General features: G+C 57.0%; 1 protein-coding gene across 3 annotated transcripts in view; it reads left to right on the forward strand.

The window, feature by feature from the left end:
• The window catches only part of FLT4 (fms related receptor tyrosine kinase 4), a 61,344-nt gene that overhangs the window by 13,967 nt on the left and 33,385 nt on the right, over nucleotides 1-13,992 (forward strand). For all 3 annotated transcript variants that reach the window (XM_064521050.1, XM_064521051.1, XM_064521052.1), the window contains exon 2: nucleotides 8,976-9,072. In XM_064521050.1, the coding sequence (XP_064377120.1) occupies nucleotides 8,976-9,072 (97 nt within the window). The remainder of the gene's footprint in view (nucleotides 1-8,975; nucleotides 9,073-13,992) is intronic.

Below are 13,992 nucleotides of genomic sequence, written 5' to 3' on the forward strand. Positions count from 1 at the left end.
AGCTTGTTCTTTGCTCTCAGCCTCTTTATGCGCCCAGCTTGCTCTTGCCTCGTCACCTTCTACAGGCCCATGTAAGAGCCCTCTGTTTCCAAGTCCCGTCCATCCCTCTCCCAGTCTTCTCCAGCCCAGGGCAAAGATAATTCTGGTGTCCTACAGGGTTTTATCCATTGCTGGCACATGTATGTCAGACCAGTAGAGTCTCTCGGGTTACACCTGGGTGGGCAAGGCTGAAGTCTGTATCCTGCAATGTTCATGCAACCTCTGTGCAGTCACACATCGGTCAGTCAGAGGTAGTGGTGACACAAGCTTTTCCCAAGCCACCTGCCCAGAGACCCCAGACAGCCGGGGTGATGCGGGGCCTCCCCAGGCCATCCAGGCCTTCCATTTGGGCCAGGGTGCTGGTGATGCTTGTCTGCCAGGTACCAGATTTGGACCAACACGTATCTCACGTGAACTGTGGACCATCCCTTGCATCCCTTGAGGTTAGAGGCATAATGAATGGTGCTAATTTCTATTACCAGTCCCCTAAAGCCATCCGATCCCTCTGCTCTTTATATGCCACGTTAATCACATCCTGCGGGGGTGGAAAATATAAGCAGGGCAAGATTATGAAAGGAGTAAATTAAAAGAGGAAGAGAAGCAAACTGACAGTTCTTAAGATGTGGGAGGATAATTTTAATTGAGTTTTGCAAGGGTTTAGCCATGCAGTTAATAGGGGCCGCTGGTGGCCGTGCGTGCTGTGCCGGGGAGCTCAGCCCTGGGCTCTGGCGGAGCGGCAGCGCCAGCGGGGTGGGAGCTGCCACAGGTACTTTGGCAGGTTTGAGGATTTCTGACCCGCGAGGAGTGAACAAAACAGGTCATGTTCCTGTCCGAAGGCTCTGGGCTCCCCCTCCCCTGCCGGTGCGTCCCGCTGAGCGGAGCTGCCCTCCGAAATGTCAGCGGGAGGAAGCAATCCTCGGCTTGTTAGTTTCTACAAGGAAATAAAGCACACAGATGGCTTGAGCATCCTCTATCTCAAAGGCAGGAAAAGGATTCTCCGGGCGGGAGCAAGCGGCCAACAAACCCCCAGCGACTCAGGGAATCGGGGTGCGAACAAAGCAGCGTCTGGCCAGCCCCTTGCCAATAGCAGAAAGGGTGGGCCGGCAGCGGGCGGCCCGCAGGCAGCCAAGGGGAAGCGCACGCTCTCAGATGTGCGCGGAGCATCCCTCGCCGCCCGCCAGCAGCAAACGGCGGCTCCCCCGGGGCCCGGGGAGGCTGCTGACAGCACAGATCCTGGAGGAGGTCTGCAGGGTGGCCCCGGCTGACCCGCTGCTCCAGGCCGGACATGCGGCTACCTGACCGAGGCTAACTTTGGCTCAGGACGTAGCCTCTTGGGGAGGATGGAGTACGGGGCGAGCGGCCGGGGGGAGGGAGAGGAAAGACAGCAGGAGACAGAAATGCAAACATGGCCCGACAGCCCTGCGGCAGGGGGAGGGGAGGAGGAAAAAGCAGGGTAAACCTGGCAGGATGGAGCAGGAAACCAAGCTGGAGCAAGGCAGGGCCACGATGAGATAGTGCTTCCTGCAGCGGGGAGGGAGGAGGGCAGACAGATGGACACCCCCGGAGTGGCGCTCATTGACGGAGCCCGCGCAGCTCTGGGATGCTGCAGGGCCTGGTGTGTGCTCCACCGCTTGCCTCTACAGCACGGGCAGCGGTGCAGCCATGGAGCACGGTCCCCCAAAAACACAGAGGCGTGCAGCAGCTGCCCATGTCCGTGGCATCACGGGCTGCGGGGAGGGCACTGTGCTGCAGACTGTCGCTGCACGGTCCGAGGGCAGAGGCAGCCCTTTGTGCTCTGCCTGCAGCCTGGGAAAGGCTTTGCCCTCACCTCCTTGTGGGAGAGCAAGTATCGCAGGCTCCGCTTTGGCAGGGAGACCCAGCACTGCAGCGTCTCTGCTCCTTGCGGAGCGCGTCGGCGGACAGCCGAGGCGTCGGATCTGCCTTCCAGGCTTGGCTTTGGCAGTGTAGTGTAGGTATCGGGGCTGGCCGTGCTCCACTGCTTCCAGGCAGCTGCCTTGTGAAATACTCTGATTTAAATCCCTGCCTGGAGGCACTGAGGAGGTACCTGAAGGACACGAGGATAACTCAGCTCCACAGGACAGCCTGGGTCAGGTAGCTGGGAAGGCAAGGTGTGGGCAGAGGCCCGCCGTTCCCGGCGCCAGGGTCCCGTGCCAGCACTGGCTCTTGTGCTGGGCTTGGCTGCGGTTCTGCCCCGGGATGTGGGATAAACCCATGAGCACAGTGGTCAAAAGCAGCTGCTGCTTTCATGCTTTTTGGTTTCTGTCTGCCCAGTGAGGCCGCAGGCTTGAAAGGCCAAACACTGAAGTAGCCCAAAGGGCTCATGACTTTCCCTGCCTCGTTCCCCATCAGTGCAGGGGGTTATGAGATTTTTGCACCTTGCCAGGGAAGGTACGGTTAATTAAAGTCTATGAGCACAGAGAGGCTAGACAGAGCTGCAGGGGACACGCACTGCGGTTGGAGCAGCCTTTCAGGCTGAAAGCATGTGGCTCTTGGGCCAGGTCCGTGGCTGCGCGGCTGCTGTGCTGTGCCGTGCCCGGGGGCGCAGGGAGCTCGTGGCATGGCCAGGGCAGAGCAGAAAGCCCAGCTTGTGGGACTGCCCTGCAGCTTGGGGAATTTCTGAGGCAGGTCCTAAGAAAAAAGCATTTCCACCAGCCCTAGTTGCCCTTTACTCTGCCCTCGTGTGGGTTTCCTCAGTCTCACGTGTGCACACTGCTGGGGCTCCCGGCCTCCGTACGTTGACTTTCCCACGAGTGTCTCAGCTGGGGTAGAGGCAGTGGGCTGTTATGATTTTGGTGCTGGACAGCAGGGGCAAGGCACCCGACAGTGATCATTCCCCCTATGTTTTGTGAATCTTGACTGAGTTCCTATAATTACTGGTCCCTTGTCTACCCTGAAGGAGGACAGCCTGCCCCATTTGAAGCGAGCAAAGGCTAATACCTTAGAAATATCCTCACAGAAGGGTGAGAGCACAGATTCACTTTGATTTGATGACATTTAAGTGCTGAGATCCATGGATGGGATCTTGGTGGCTGGAGGAGTGGTGTCTCACTGTTGGCATCGTCTGCTGTCGGAGGGGGAAGGTGTTGCTTCATGGACTGAACAAACTCTTGGTTCGTGGGGTTAGTCACGCAGTGCCCGGGGGAATGGTCCTGAGGAGCAAGTACGAGTAGGAGAGAGGCGGGAAGAGATCTGCTTGTGGCACCGTCACCCCTCGCGGACTGAGGAGCCACTGCAGGAGTTGCACAGCCAACTGCAGGGTGCACGGGGGCAGAGACGGGCTGTGGACTTGCACAGCGCTCCCCGTCAGCGTCCCTCTGCCAGTCCCAGAAATGTCTGTCCTCTTCAGCAACTGGAGATGGTGCTTGAAGAGGTGCTACGACTCTGTGGGGTCTCAGATAGGTGTGTATATCTGTTGGGGTTTTTGCAGGCCTAGGTAGACAGAAATCATCCCCTTCTTATCCATCATGCCCCCCTTGAACTTCTATCTTCACCCTCCCCTTTGCCTGGTCTGGCGGCTTTCACAGGACGCAGTGCCCCAGAAGGGGCAGGGGACCAGGGCTGAGCCCCTGCCATGGCTATCTGGGTGGGATGGAGGTGCCAGCTCCTCACCGCAGCAGCAGAGAAGTGAGGGACTGATCCTGCACCGAGGAGCAGAGTCCCTGTGATTAACCCCTTCCAGGACAGCAGCTGCCTGAAGCACCAGCTGACCCTGGGGAGCAGGACAGGGACCATGTCTAATGAACCCCATAAAAGCTGCAGAAAAGACCTGCTTCCTTTGCACCTTGTGCAAGTGCGTAGTTTCTTCTGGGATTTCCTGCTTTCTATTATTGTTGTTATTAATTTAATTATTCCTTGCACTGCAGTTGCATCTCAGCCTGTTTGCACCTTGCCTGCAGAGCCTGTTAGTGCAGAGCCTGTGTCTCCCCCAGCCCCGTGGGGACCACAGGCTGCTCCCAGCACCGCCCTCGCAGTGCCCCATGGCGTGGGCTGTCAGGCAGAACCTGCTCCATTTTGGTGCAAATTCCCACCGTGGTTCGGGGCTCACCCTGCCCGCTGTCAGGCTGGAGAGAAAACATCTGGTGTTTCATCCCCACGGCGGCCAGAGACTGCTGGTCATTTCCCAGCCTTGTGCAAGATCTCACTTCTCTCCAAATTAGCCTTCCTCTGTCCTGCCGAGCGAGAGGAGGAGGAAGAGGAGGAGATGACAGCTGTGTGTCCAAATTCCCCCTGCTGCCCTGCCAGCTCCCCCGGTCCTCGCGTGATGCTCACGCTTTGCCGCTCCGACCTGAGGCTGGATGCTTGCCCTGGGCAGGCGAGGGGGAGTCGCTCCGTGTGGGAACTTCAGCCTAGTAGGTGGGAAGTTGGCCCGGCTTCGCCTCCGTCATGCGGACTTCCCGTACGTCCGCGGGCCGCTGCCGACCGCAGGTTCCCCCACGCCCGACCCCGGGGCAGGGGTTTCTTAGCAGCACAGGGCAGGTGGGTAAGAGGCAACCAGAGCAGAGGGGGAAAGATCGCACCCACACATGCCAGGGCGAGCTCCTGCGGGGCAGGGGGATCACGCACGTGGGGCCTCGCTGCGAAACACGACTAATCCTGACAAGGCTGGCCTGGAAACGCGGAGGAGAGGCATGCAGAGGGCAGAGCAATATATCCTGCCATCGCCCCAGTCCGCTCCTCTACATCAAGAGGGTCGCTCAGGCCCCGTCTCCCCTCTGCACAGGACGGGGGATGAATTCAGGGGGCTCCTTCCTGGAGACTTTGTCTGGGCAGCAGGGCCTCTGCTATAAATCTGCCAGAAATCCCGTTTGTACACCGTGTTGTCCAAAGCTGGAGTTGCTGCCTCAGTTTGCAGGCATGCCCACCGACTGGGGGGTTTTGCCTGAATACAGCAAAGCGGGGACGGGGGCAGTAGCAGGGTCAGGGCAGCTCTTTGCTGGGGGAAAAGGAGGCTCTTCTCCTCCTCCCAGCCTGCCATTTGCCCCAGGGCGCCGCTGGGGTGGGCAGGCTGGGTCGTGCGGTGAGGGCGGCTGCGGGCCCCATGGCACGGGGGGGACACAAGGAGCCCTGCGGGTGGACAGGGAGGAGAGGGAAGAGGAGCCAAGCCAGGAGGGAGAGCGGGGGCCATGGGGACGGGCAGAGTGGGTCCTGGGCGGACAAGGAGCAGCAATGACGGCTGGGGCTGAGGAGCACGTTGCTCCGTATGGGTTACTCCAGCTCCAGTAATGCTGAGAGAGTGGCAGCGATTCGGGAGGCAGAAGCGGGGTGGGACAGGGTGAGGGAGGCTGGAGAAAATGAATCAGTCCCTGGCGATGCAGAGAAGAACCTTGGCACAGCCTGGCCCCTTCCGCGTGGCGCACCGGGAGATCGAGGCTAGGAAAACGCCTGGGAAACGCACTTCCCCCAAAACGGACAAGGTGCGAGCGGCCGCCGGATCCAGCTTCCTCTCGCCGCGTCCCATCCCTCCAGCTCTGTTTATTTTAACATCCTGCTGCCAACCTGCTTGGAAACCGTCTTGAAAAAACAAAGCGCAGCGGGGCTGCCGCATGCCTTTTTAATTACAGGAACGCGCTGTCTGCGCACGGGCGCGATTCGGGGCACGTAGGGGTGTTTGTGCTGTGGTGGCCGTCCTTCCTCCTCCTCCTCCCCCGGCGCGTGGCGTGTGCCTGGACATTTGTCACCCGCATGGTAAAGCGCTCGGGAGAGTCAGCTCTGCTTGGAGGGCCGAGGAGATAAAGTGTCGCTGGGGCTGGCGGTGGAGGAGGAGGGACCTGGGGAGATGAGGTGCCCGAAGCTCTTGAGACATCTCCCTCATGCCCAGAGGTTTGCCAGAGACGCAAACCATCTGCGCGTCGGTTAGCAGAGATCTATCAGCCACATCCAGCGCCAAGACCGGGGCATGGGGCCGGGCCGGGCGTCCGTCACCTCCGCGGGGAGGGAGAGGGCAGTGACGGCGTGGCTCCGGCCGAGGAGCGGTGCAACGGAGAACGCTTTTTGGGGAAGGCAATGGTCTTGCAGGGCCGGATCGGCGTGCGGGCCAGCTCTGCAGTGGGCGTGAGCGCGGCGGGCGTCCCCAGCTCCGCACCGCCTTTCGGCGGGAGCGTTTGTTCCTTTTCCTGCTGCGCCGGCGGAGGGCTGCGGACAGGATGCATCTGCAGGAATCCCACAACCTGCGCGGGCCGTGCCGCTTCTCTCTTCCCCTCCGCCCCCCCAGCGCCGTTTGCCTGCGGCACGTGAGGTGAGGCCGCGAGGCGTTTCTACGGCCGTCGCACTCCCCTGGGCCCGCGGCGGGGGCTGCTCTGGCCTGGCGGTCACAGAGAGGCGGCTGCAAGTCCTCGGTCCCGTTTCCCCGGAGCACCAGGCCTGCGGGGGCCCCCATCATCTTTTTCAGCTGCACCGAGCCCCGGAGATTGCCGTGCCAGGGATTTGGGGGGATTAGCTTTGTTTTCGCTGCCCGAGGCACCGGCCCGGGTGAGAGCAGCCCCTGGCCCCATAGCAAGGCCCTGTCTGCTCCCTCATGGCGGCAGTGCCGGGGAAGCCTCCAGACACCTCCCGGGCGCTGGGCCTGGCCGCGAGGAGAGCCGCATTCACACCGGGATAAATACGTCCGGCGTTAATAGGAAACACGGCTTTAGCCCTCAGATCCCCCCTCCCCCCCGCCCCGCCTTTATTGTCTTTTTTAGTAAACGTTGTGGTGTTTTTCAGGCATTTTACCAAAAATGTGTTCTGTTTATTTTCGCAACCGCAGGGCACGTGTTTCATGTGACACCCGGCGTCTCTCTCCGTCGGCCCCGAGCGGTGGCCCCGGGCAGATGGGGTGCCCCCGCTCCCCTCGGCCCCGCTCGCGCCGCCCCTCATCTGCCGCCCGTCCCCTTCCCGGCTGCGCCCCGGCGCCGAGGGCCCGGAGCAGATGACGAAGACCTGTTTGTTTAATTACGCCCCACTCCTATTGTTGTTGACTCATTGTTTACGAGTGGGTGGAAGCAGCGCGTCTCCAGGAGGGGCCCAGCGCGGTGGTGATGGCGGCGCGGGGCCCGCGTGCCATGGGCACGGGCCGGGGCGGCCCGGCAGCGTGAGGGAGGCCGCGGCGAGGAAAGCCCCGGCTGCCACGGCCGACAGGAAGAGGAAAAGGGTGACGGGGCGCGGAGGAGATGTCAGCGGGTGGGGGGCGGCGAGCAGGCCCGCCACAGCCGTGGGGCAGCGCGCGGCGGCCGCCCCCGGAGCCGCTCCGAGGCGGGAAGGAAGTGGAAAACAATTAGGGCGGACAGGGCCGCCCGCGCCGGGGGTGCTTCTCGGCACGTCCCACGGGGGCCAGCCCCCGCCTCGTCTGCCGCGGGGGGACCCGCCTGGTCCCCTCTGCTCTGTCGCGTCACCTTCAAACGATGTCGGAGTGGGAGCACCTGCCCCTCCGAACAGGGCTGCCAGCTCTGGCCAGCGGGAGCCCCCGGCCGGCCGCCAGCTCCGTTCCGTGGCAGGAGACCATCTCCTGGCGTCGCGTCTCCCTCCCAGATGAGTTTTTCTGGTGGCCGAAAGGGGGAAGCCGGGTTTGGGGCCTTGCCCGCGGAGAAAATTTTCCCGGCGTGGCTGCGCCGTGGGGAGTCTCGGAGGCCCGCTGTTTTCCAGCCGCTGTTGTCAAGGAGAGATGTGAATAAGGTGTTTCTGCTGCCAGTTCTTGTGAAACCTGGAGAAACATAATGTCCTTGAGACCTCGCCCTCCCTGTCAGATTTTTTGAAATTGATAAATGGGTTTAAATGTTATTAGGGAAGGAGACAGACATATGCGTACACACAATGTGGCTGCAAAAACCACATATTTCTTCAGAAAATCAAGCTGGGAACATATTTCTGCATTCTTTTCTTCCTTAGCATTTAGCATCTACCTGAGTCACATTTTCACATTTCAGATTTCTTTCTTCTATTTTTGGTTAGTTTGCTTGCTTGTTTTTGCAGTCACCAAGGCTTCTCTTTTTAATTATCTCATGTCTCCAGAAGCTGGAGTTTTAAGATAAAGATCCTGCAATAATGACAGTCAGCAACACTGTTAATGAAAAACAACGGGTACGTCCCTGAGAGTAACCAGTACTTCGAGATGTTTTGTCCATGAGGATCCCACTTATGGTGCGTGTCTTGCGTGCCGGAGATACAAACACATCAGAAGTGGGACTCTCCCAGACAAAAGCTGGGAGAAGAAGTGAATGATAACGTATTTATCTGCCTGTCTTGTGAGCCTGGATAGTTTCACTCCTGGCATTCTTGTCCAGCAGTGGTGCAAAGGGAAGGGGGTTGCCGTAAGCCCCAAGGGTCTGGTCTCCTTTGGGCGACTGCCCATACCCAAGAGTGTCCAGCAGTAGGACACTCAGTGAACATGAGCGTCTGCTGGCTCCTGAGAGTGTCTTTGCACAAAAGCAAGAGTTTTGCATTTGTGATACCTGTACAGATGGATTTTTGTTCCCCCAATTGCAGCAAAACTACACACCTATAGAGGAATGTCCTGCCAGACTCTCCCCTGATAGCAGATAAGATCATCTCAGAGCAATGGTCCAAATAAGCTCAACCTGAGCCACTTCATGAGGAATGGCCACACCTGGACCTCCTGGTTTCTGGTCTTCCAATTTTTTTTCTGGCTAGAAAAACATGTGCTAGTCTGGCCCCCAGGAGCTGTCTTGCCCCAGCCCCACGATCTGTTGCTGAAGAGCTACTCGCTAAAGCCAGAAGGGCTGCAAATGAGTCACTTTTGTCCCAGTGAGTCAGCATCAAACTAACTTGTAGGAGCAGACTCCTGCAGCGCTTCTACAACATGTTTCCTTCAGCAGACTTTGCCCCCCTCCGGGCTCAAGGTGGCCAGCTAGCTCAGCCTGCAGCGGTGGGCCCAGGCTAGCAGGTGTCTGCATCATTCCCCTTCTTCTTCCTCTCTGCAGATCTGGTGAGCGGCTATTCCATGACCCCCCCTACTCTTAGCATCACCGAGGAGGAGCACGTCATCAACTCTGGGGACACACTGACCATCACCTGCAGGTAAGGCACCATCCAGGGTGGCTTTCCCCAAACTGCTTTTACCTGGTAAGTGTTGAAGGAGCAGGCAAAGAGAGCCTGTCAGGGGAGACCTGAGCTCCAGGACAGCTGCAAATTAGCACAGCTGGTTACAAATCTACCACATTAACCAAGTGTGAATTCATCTAATTAATTAATTGGAAAAGAAGCTGGAAAAGTCTCTAAGGAGATGGTGATACCTCTGCTGTAGTTTTACAGGCAGAAAGAAGAGGGAGAAACACTTGCCTGACCAGGCAGGTTCCTTGTAAGTTTTTTAGGGAAATTGGCTTCCTATGTCTCCTTGTCTTTCTCTTACATTGCTTGTTCTCACCTCATCAGGGGCTGCTAATGTCACAGTTCTGGTTTGTAAATCTGGCTGGCCATTTGGGGATATGGAGAAATAGTAATGAGAGAAGGTAAGGCTGCAGCCAGTGCTGGCTGTGAAGGGCTGAGAGGTTTTCTCAGAAGCTGAGTTTTAATGCTCTGCTTTAACGCTCTGCTTTGCACAAATGGAGGGTGAACAGAAACCCCAGCTAGGTCTGGTGAATAACTCTGTGAGAGGAGCTTGGGAATCACCTGGCCTTTTGGAGACTGTGGGTCTGAGAAGACTGTGTCTAAGCTGATTCATAAAGCCAGGTGCTGCAGCCTGGGACATGTTCTCTGCAGGACTCCCAATCTTGGAAAGAAAAAACAAACTGGGGAATTGACCAATGTTTTCCCAATAAATCTAGAGTTTTCCTCCAGAAGTTTAAAGTGGAACCATGCCTAGGATCTGAGTTCCAGTATCCAGCAGGGATATTCATTCAATATGGGCCTTGAATGGGTATTTTTCAGTGTTGTAGATGACCATGAAGTAACTACTGCAAAATTTGGCTGGTACTGGGTTCATGTCTTGACCTAAACATGTTTAGTTTTTCTTGGAATAGATTGCATTGCTCTCACTCTGTGAATCAATTTGTAGCCAGGGGACAGGGATAGAGAAAAGGTTGTTGATGGCTGTACTGAACTGATTTCACTTGGTCTTGGAAGCTAAGCAGTTGTGGGCTTGTTCATATGGTGATCTGAGGAGCCATGGAGCTGGAGGACTCTGTCAGTCCCATAGTAGCTGCAGGAGCATAAAGGAGGAGGAGGAGGGAGTTCAGGGACTCCAGTGCTCTGCCATGGCCGTTCCCTCTGCAGAGGGACACGGGAGCTGACGATCTCTGATGAAATCTTGGTAGGAGGGAGATCCAGCAGAATTATTCTGAACAAGCTCACAATCACACCACAACCTTTCTCAGTAGTGGCCCAGGGAGCGACATGGGAAGTGGTTTAAAGAGTGCAGGAGAGGTTTGCACTGCCCATGCCTGCCCTGCGCAGGCACCAGAGGACTCTCAGGCCAGCAGCCTTTGCTCTGGGGAAGCTGCAGCAGCACGGGCAAGGTGCCTGCCTCCCTGGACTCGCCAGACCACCTGACTGCGACAGTTCCCGCTGTGGAGATATGGTTCATCTTTCAGGCTCACTAGGTTGGCATCCGTACAGCATGCCAGCATGGACGCAGCAGAGGTAAAGGTGGAACATCTTTACCCAAGGCTCCCAGATGCTGTGTAGGAGACAGCTTGCCAGCCAAAGAACAGCAAGGCCATCTGCAAACACTACTACAGCCCCTGAAACCTCCTTGAGGTTATGGTGCCCTGTCTACATGCTGTCCACTGCCACTGCACCCTGCTACCTGAGATGTGCTCCTCTGTGGTTGTGCAGTGTCCTTCAGATCACCCACAGCTAGCCGAGTACCTCTGGAGTGTCTTCTCAGCACCTATGGCATGGCTCAGAGGTTCCCCCTTCTCTCTCTGCTCTCAAGTTTGTGTTTCTTTAATGTCTTGAGAGGATTTTGCCCCTGGGACCCTATTACTTTATTTGAACAAAAAGTAAATCTCTGATTACACCCAGCTGCATCTCCAATCTCTTCTGGACCGTGGCCCACCCTGGGAAGACCTGGCTTGAGTTAATGGGAGCTGAAGGGAAAAACATGCAGACCACCAAGAGAAAAGGCAAAGGAGAGGTGGTGGGGCAGGGCAGGGCAGAATTGACTGTGAAGTCAAATCCAGGGTCTGGGGCTCTCTGCTGAGCATCGTGTTGGAGGTGGCTTCAGTTCAACCCTGCTCTTCCCTTGAGAACGATGTCCTCTGGCTGCTCTTCGAGCTGCCCCGGAGCCAGTAGTACAGACCCGCTTGAAGCAGCGCTGCAGCAGCAGGTTGAGTCCAAAACCCACCCTGTGAGACTCCCTGGGGACCTTTCAAGCTTCACCCACCAAGCGTGGGACTCCCACAGCTGGCTGCACTCTCAGGCTCCCTGACAGCCAGACCTGGATCTCCCACATCTGCAGTGCTGCAGCCCCTCTCTTGCTCTGCTGCCTGTCCAGCCTTGTTGGTGGCCAGAGCCCATGCCAGGCCATGGGATAAGGGATGCTTCTGGCACATGGGAGCTGGGCATGCTTAACAGAGACCCAAAGATGGAGCACACACGCAGTGAGCCACCCAGTGCTGGGTCTCTGCTTTTGCAAATGGCTGGACATACAGGCATGTTCCTCTGTCATCTAACATATTGAGTCCTTGAGAGGTCCAGACAGGGACCTATGTGAAGTATTCCCCAAAATACGGATCATGCTGGGGCTGGCTGAGAGCCTAAATGATGTTTTGATCTAAGCATGTGGCAGAGCAGTGAGAAGGGACTGATGCCCCCATGGACAGTGCATCTTTTATTAGCTTCCCATCCTGAAAAGGAGGGAAAGAATATTGTGAATCTCTGCATTCATGCCCTCGGCAGCCTGCGCCGGAGGGGAAGTGGAGAGCTTGTGCTGTTCTGGCTCATGAATATTGGAGCAGAGCCCACATGAGCCAACTGCACAACAGCAGAAACCTCCGGAGCGGGAGGACGCGGTCCTGACTGCGCCAGCCAGGCCCCAGCCACCCCGTCCTGCGGGTGCTAGGCACTCAGGTGGAGAGGCAGGCGTCATCCAGCCGTGGCCTTTAGAAAGGAAAGGGCAAGGTTGTCTTTTACTGCCCAGTGACTTGTTAATAGTGCTGATTTGCAGATGCTTGCGGCTGCACAAGCCCTGCTCTGGCAGAAAGGAAGTATTTGACCCTGGAGCCCTCTTGGCTGCCGAGGAGGAAATGAGCACTGCAGCGGGGCCGAAAGAACCGAAGGACAAGGCAATGCCCCCGCACGGCTGCTCCGGGGCAGCGTCCGGGGACACACCATAGTACTCACTGCATTTTCCTACGCCACGTGTGACTGCACCAAACATCCTCCTGGTTCCGGGGAGGGATCTGTCTTATCCCAGCCAAGCCATAAAGCCACGGACAGCTTTGCCTGTCGTATCATGCTTGGGAGCTTCAAAGAGGATTGAAGAAAAGTGGTGCCAATTGCCCTGTCTCCCTTGAAGAGCATCCGTCCTGAGAAGCATTAGGAAAACAGCTGCGGAGAAGCCTGCGGTGCATCTGTTTCCAGTTGGCATCAGCAGGCTCCATTGCCTAGCGAAACACTAGCACTGATCTGAAAGAAAACAACTTGGGCGGTTCCCTTCCTCATATCTGTCACCTTTGAGATTCTTTCCCAAAACTGCTGCCTGGACCTTTTCCCAAATACAGAGAGTAGATCTGGAGATAAATCCAAGTGAGCATGGCCTGCTTTCATCCCTGCCTTCTTCTGGTCCCCTTAACACACCAATAGTTCTGACTTGGACTCAACTCTAACTTGGACACCTCCTGCGTCCCCACTGAATTTGGTTGAGTACTGCGCGATGCAGGGAACGCCTTAGCTTGTAGCTACCCATGGGCTGGTCATCAGGTCTGTTTATGTTGGCCAATCTCTGAACCATGTTTATATAAATACGTGTCACTCGGGTACTGCTAGCCTTGATGGTTAGTAAAACAAGTGGATCTGATAATGCGTGAAAATCCCAGTGGGTAAACAAACAGAAAGCGGAAACTCTGGAGACTCATGCAATTACCCTGCTCCATGTGGAACGCTGAAAATGCCTGTGCAAACGCAAGGGGCTTTGGGGCTCCCCTGGTTCGAGAGCGGGGCCAGCGGCACAGTCTGTGCCCTGTGCAGCGGGGCTGTGGGCACAGCAGCAAAGGGCATGAGCAGAGGCTGCTGCGTGATCAGTTTGGCGATGAGATTTACTATTCCTTTCCGTGTACATGCCCAGGATGAGAACAATGCAAAATCCAAGAGTCCTGTTTTTATTGAAGTGTTTGTGAGACTATGATCCTTTGAGAAAGCCCCCTGTGACTCATGGAGACAAGCCACCAGAGCTGCTGCTCTAGTCTTGCCTCGGGCACTGGCGGGATTTTTAGTGCATGCAGACATTCGAGCCGGGTCGGAGGGGCTGCGTGGCTGTCCCCAGGGGCATGTCACCACTGCAGAGCCCTGGTGGCCAGTGATGCAGGGGGAGTGCGGTGCGTAGCCTCCAAGCTCGTCTGCGCAAGCTCAGCAGCGAGCTGGAAAAGAGTGAAGTCTGCAGGAAGGCAAACTGTCTGCTAAAGACAAACACAAAAGGGCACGTCTTCCCCCCGCGCTTGGACAGAAATCCTGTCCTCGCCGTGTCTGAGCAGATCTTCCATTGTGCCCTGCGATGGCACCTTATCTCACTTCCTCCTTGCTGTCCCCAGCTATCGGTGACAGTCGTGGCCTGGCTGTGCTTAAAAGCATCCGCCCGCCGAGCCGCGCTGGCAGTCCCCGGCCAGAGGCGCCGCTTATGCCAGCGTGTGTATTCCCTGCTTGCGTAACAGAGGAATCCAGTTTCCCCCAGTAGAACAAATGGTGCTGACAAAAGCCCATGTTTGCCCCTACAGCTGTCTCTCGCGATGTCGTCTTTTCTTTCATTTCTTTTTTTGAACGTTCTTAAGTGACTTTGAGCTA

This window comes from Dromaius novaehollandiae, chromosome 15 (assembly GCF_036370855.1).
Source record: "Dromaius novaehollandiae isolate bDroNov1 chromosome 15, bDroNov1.hap1, whole genome shotgun sequence".
NCBI classification, from domain to species: domain Eukaryota; kingdom Metazoa; phylum Chordata; class Aves; order Casuariiformes; family Dromaiidae; genus Dromaius; species Dromaius novaehollandiae.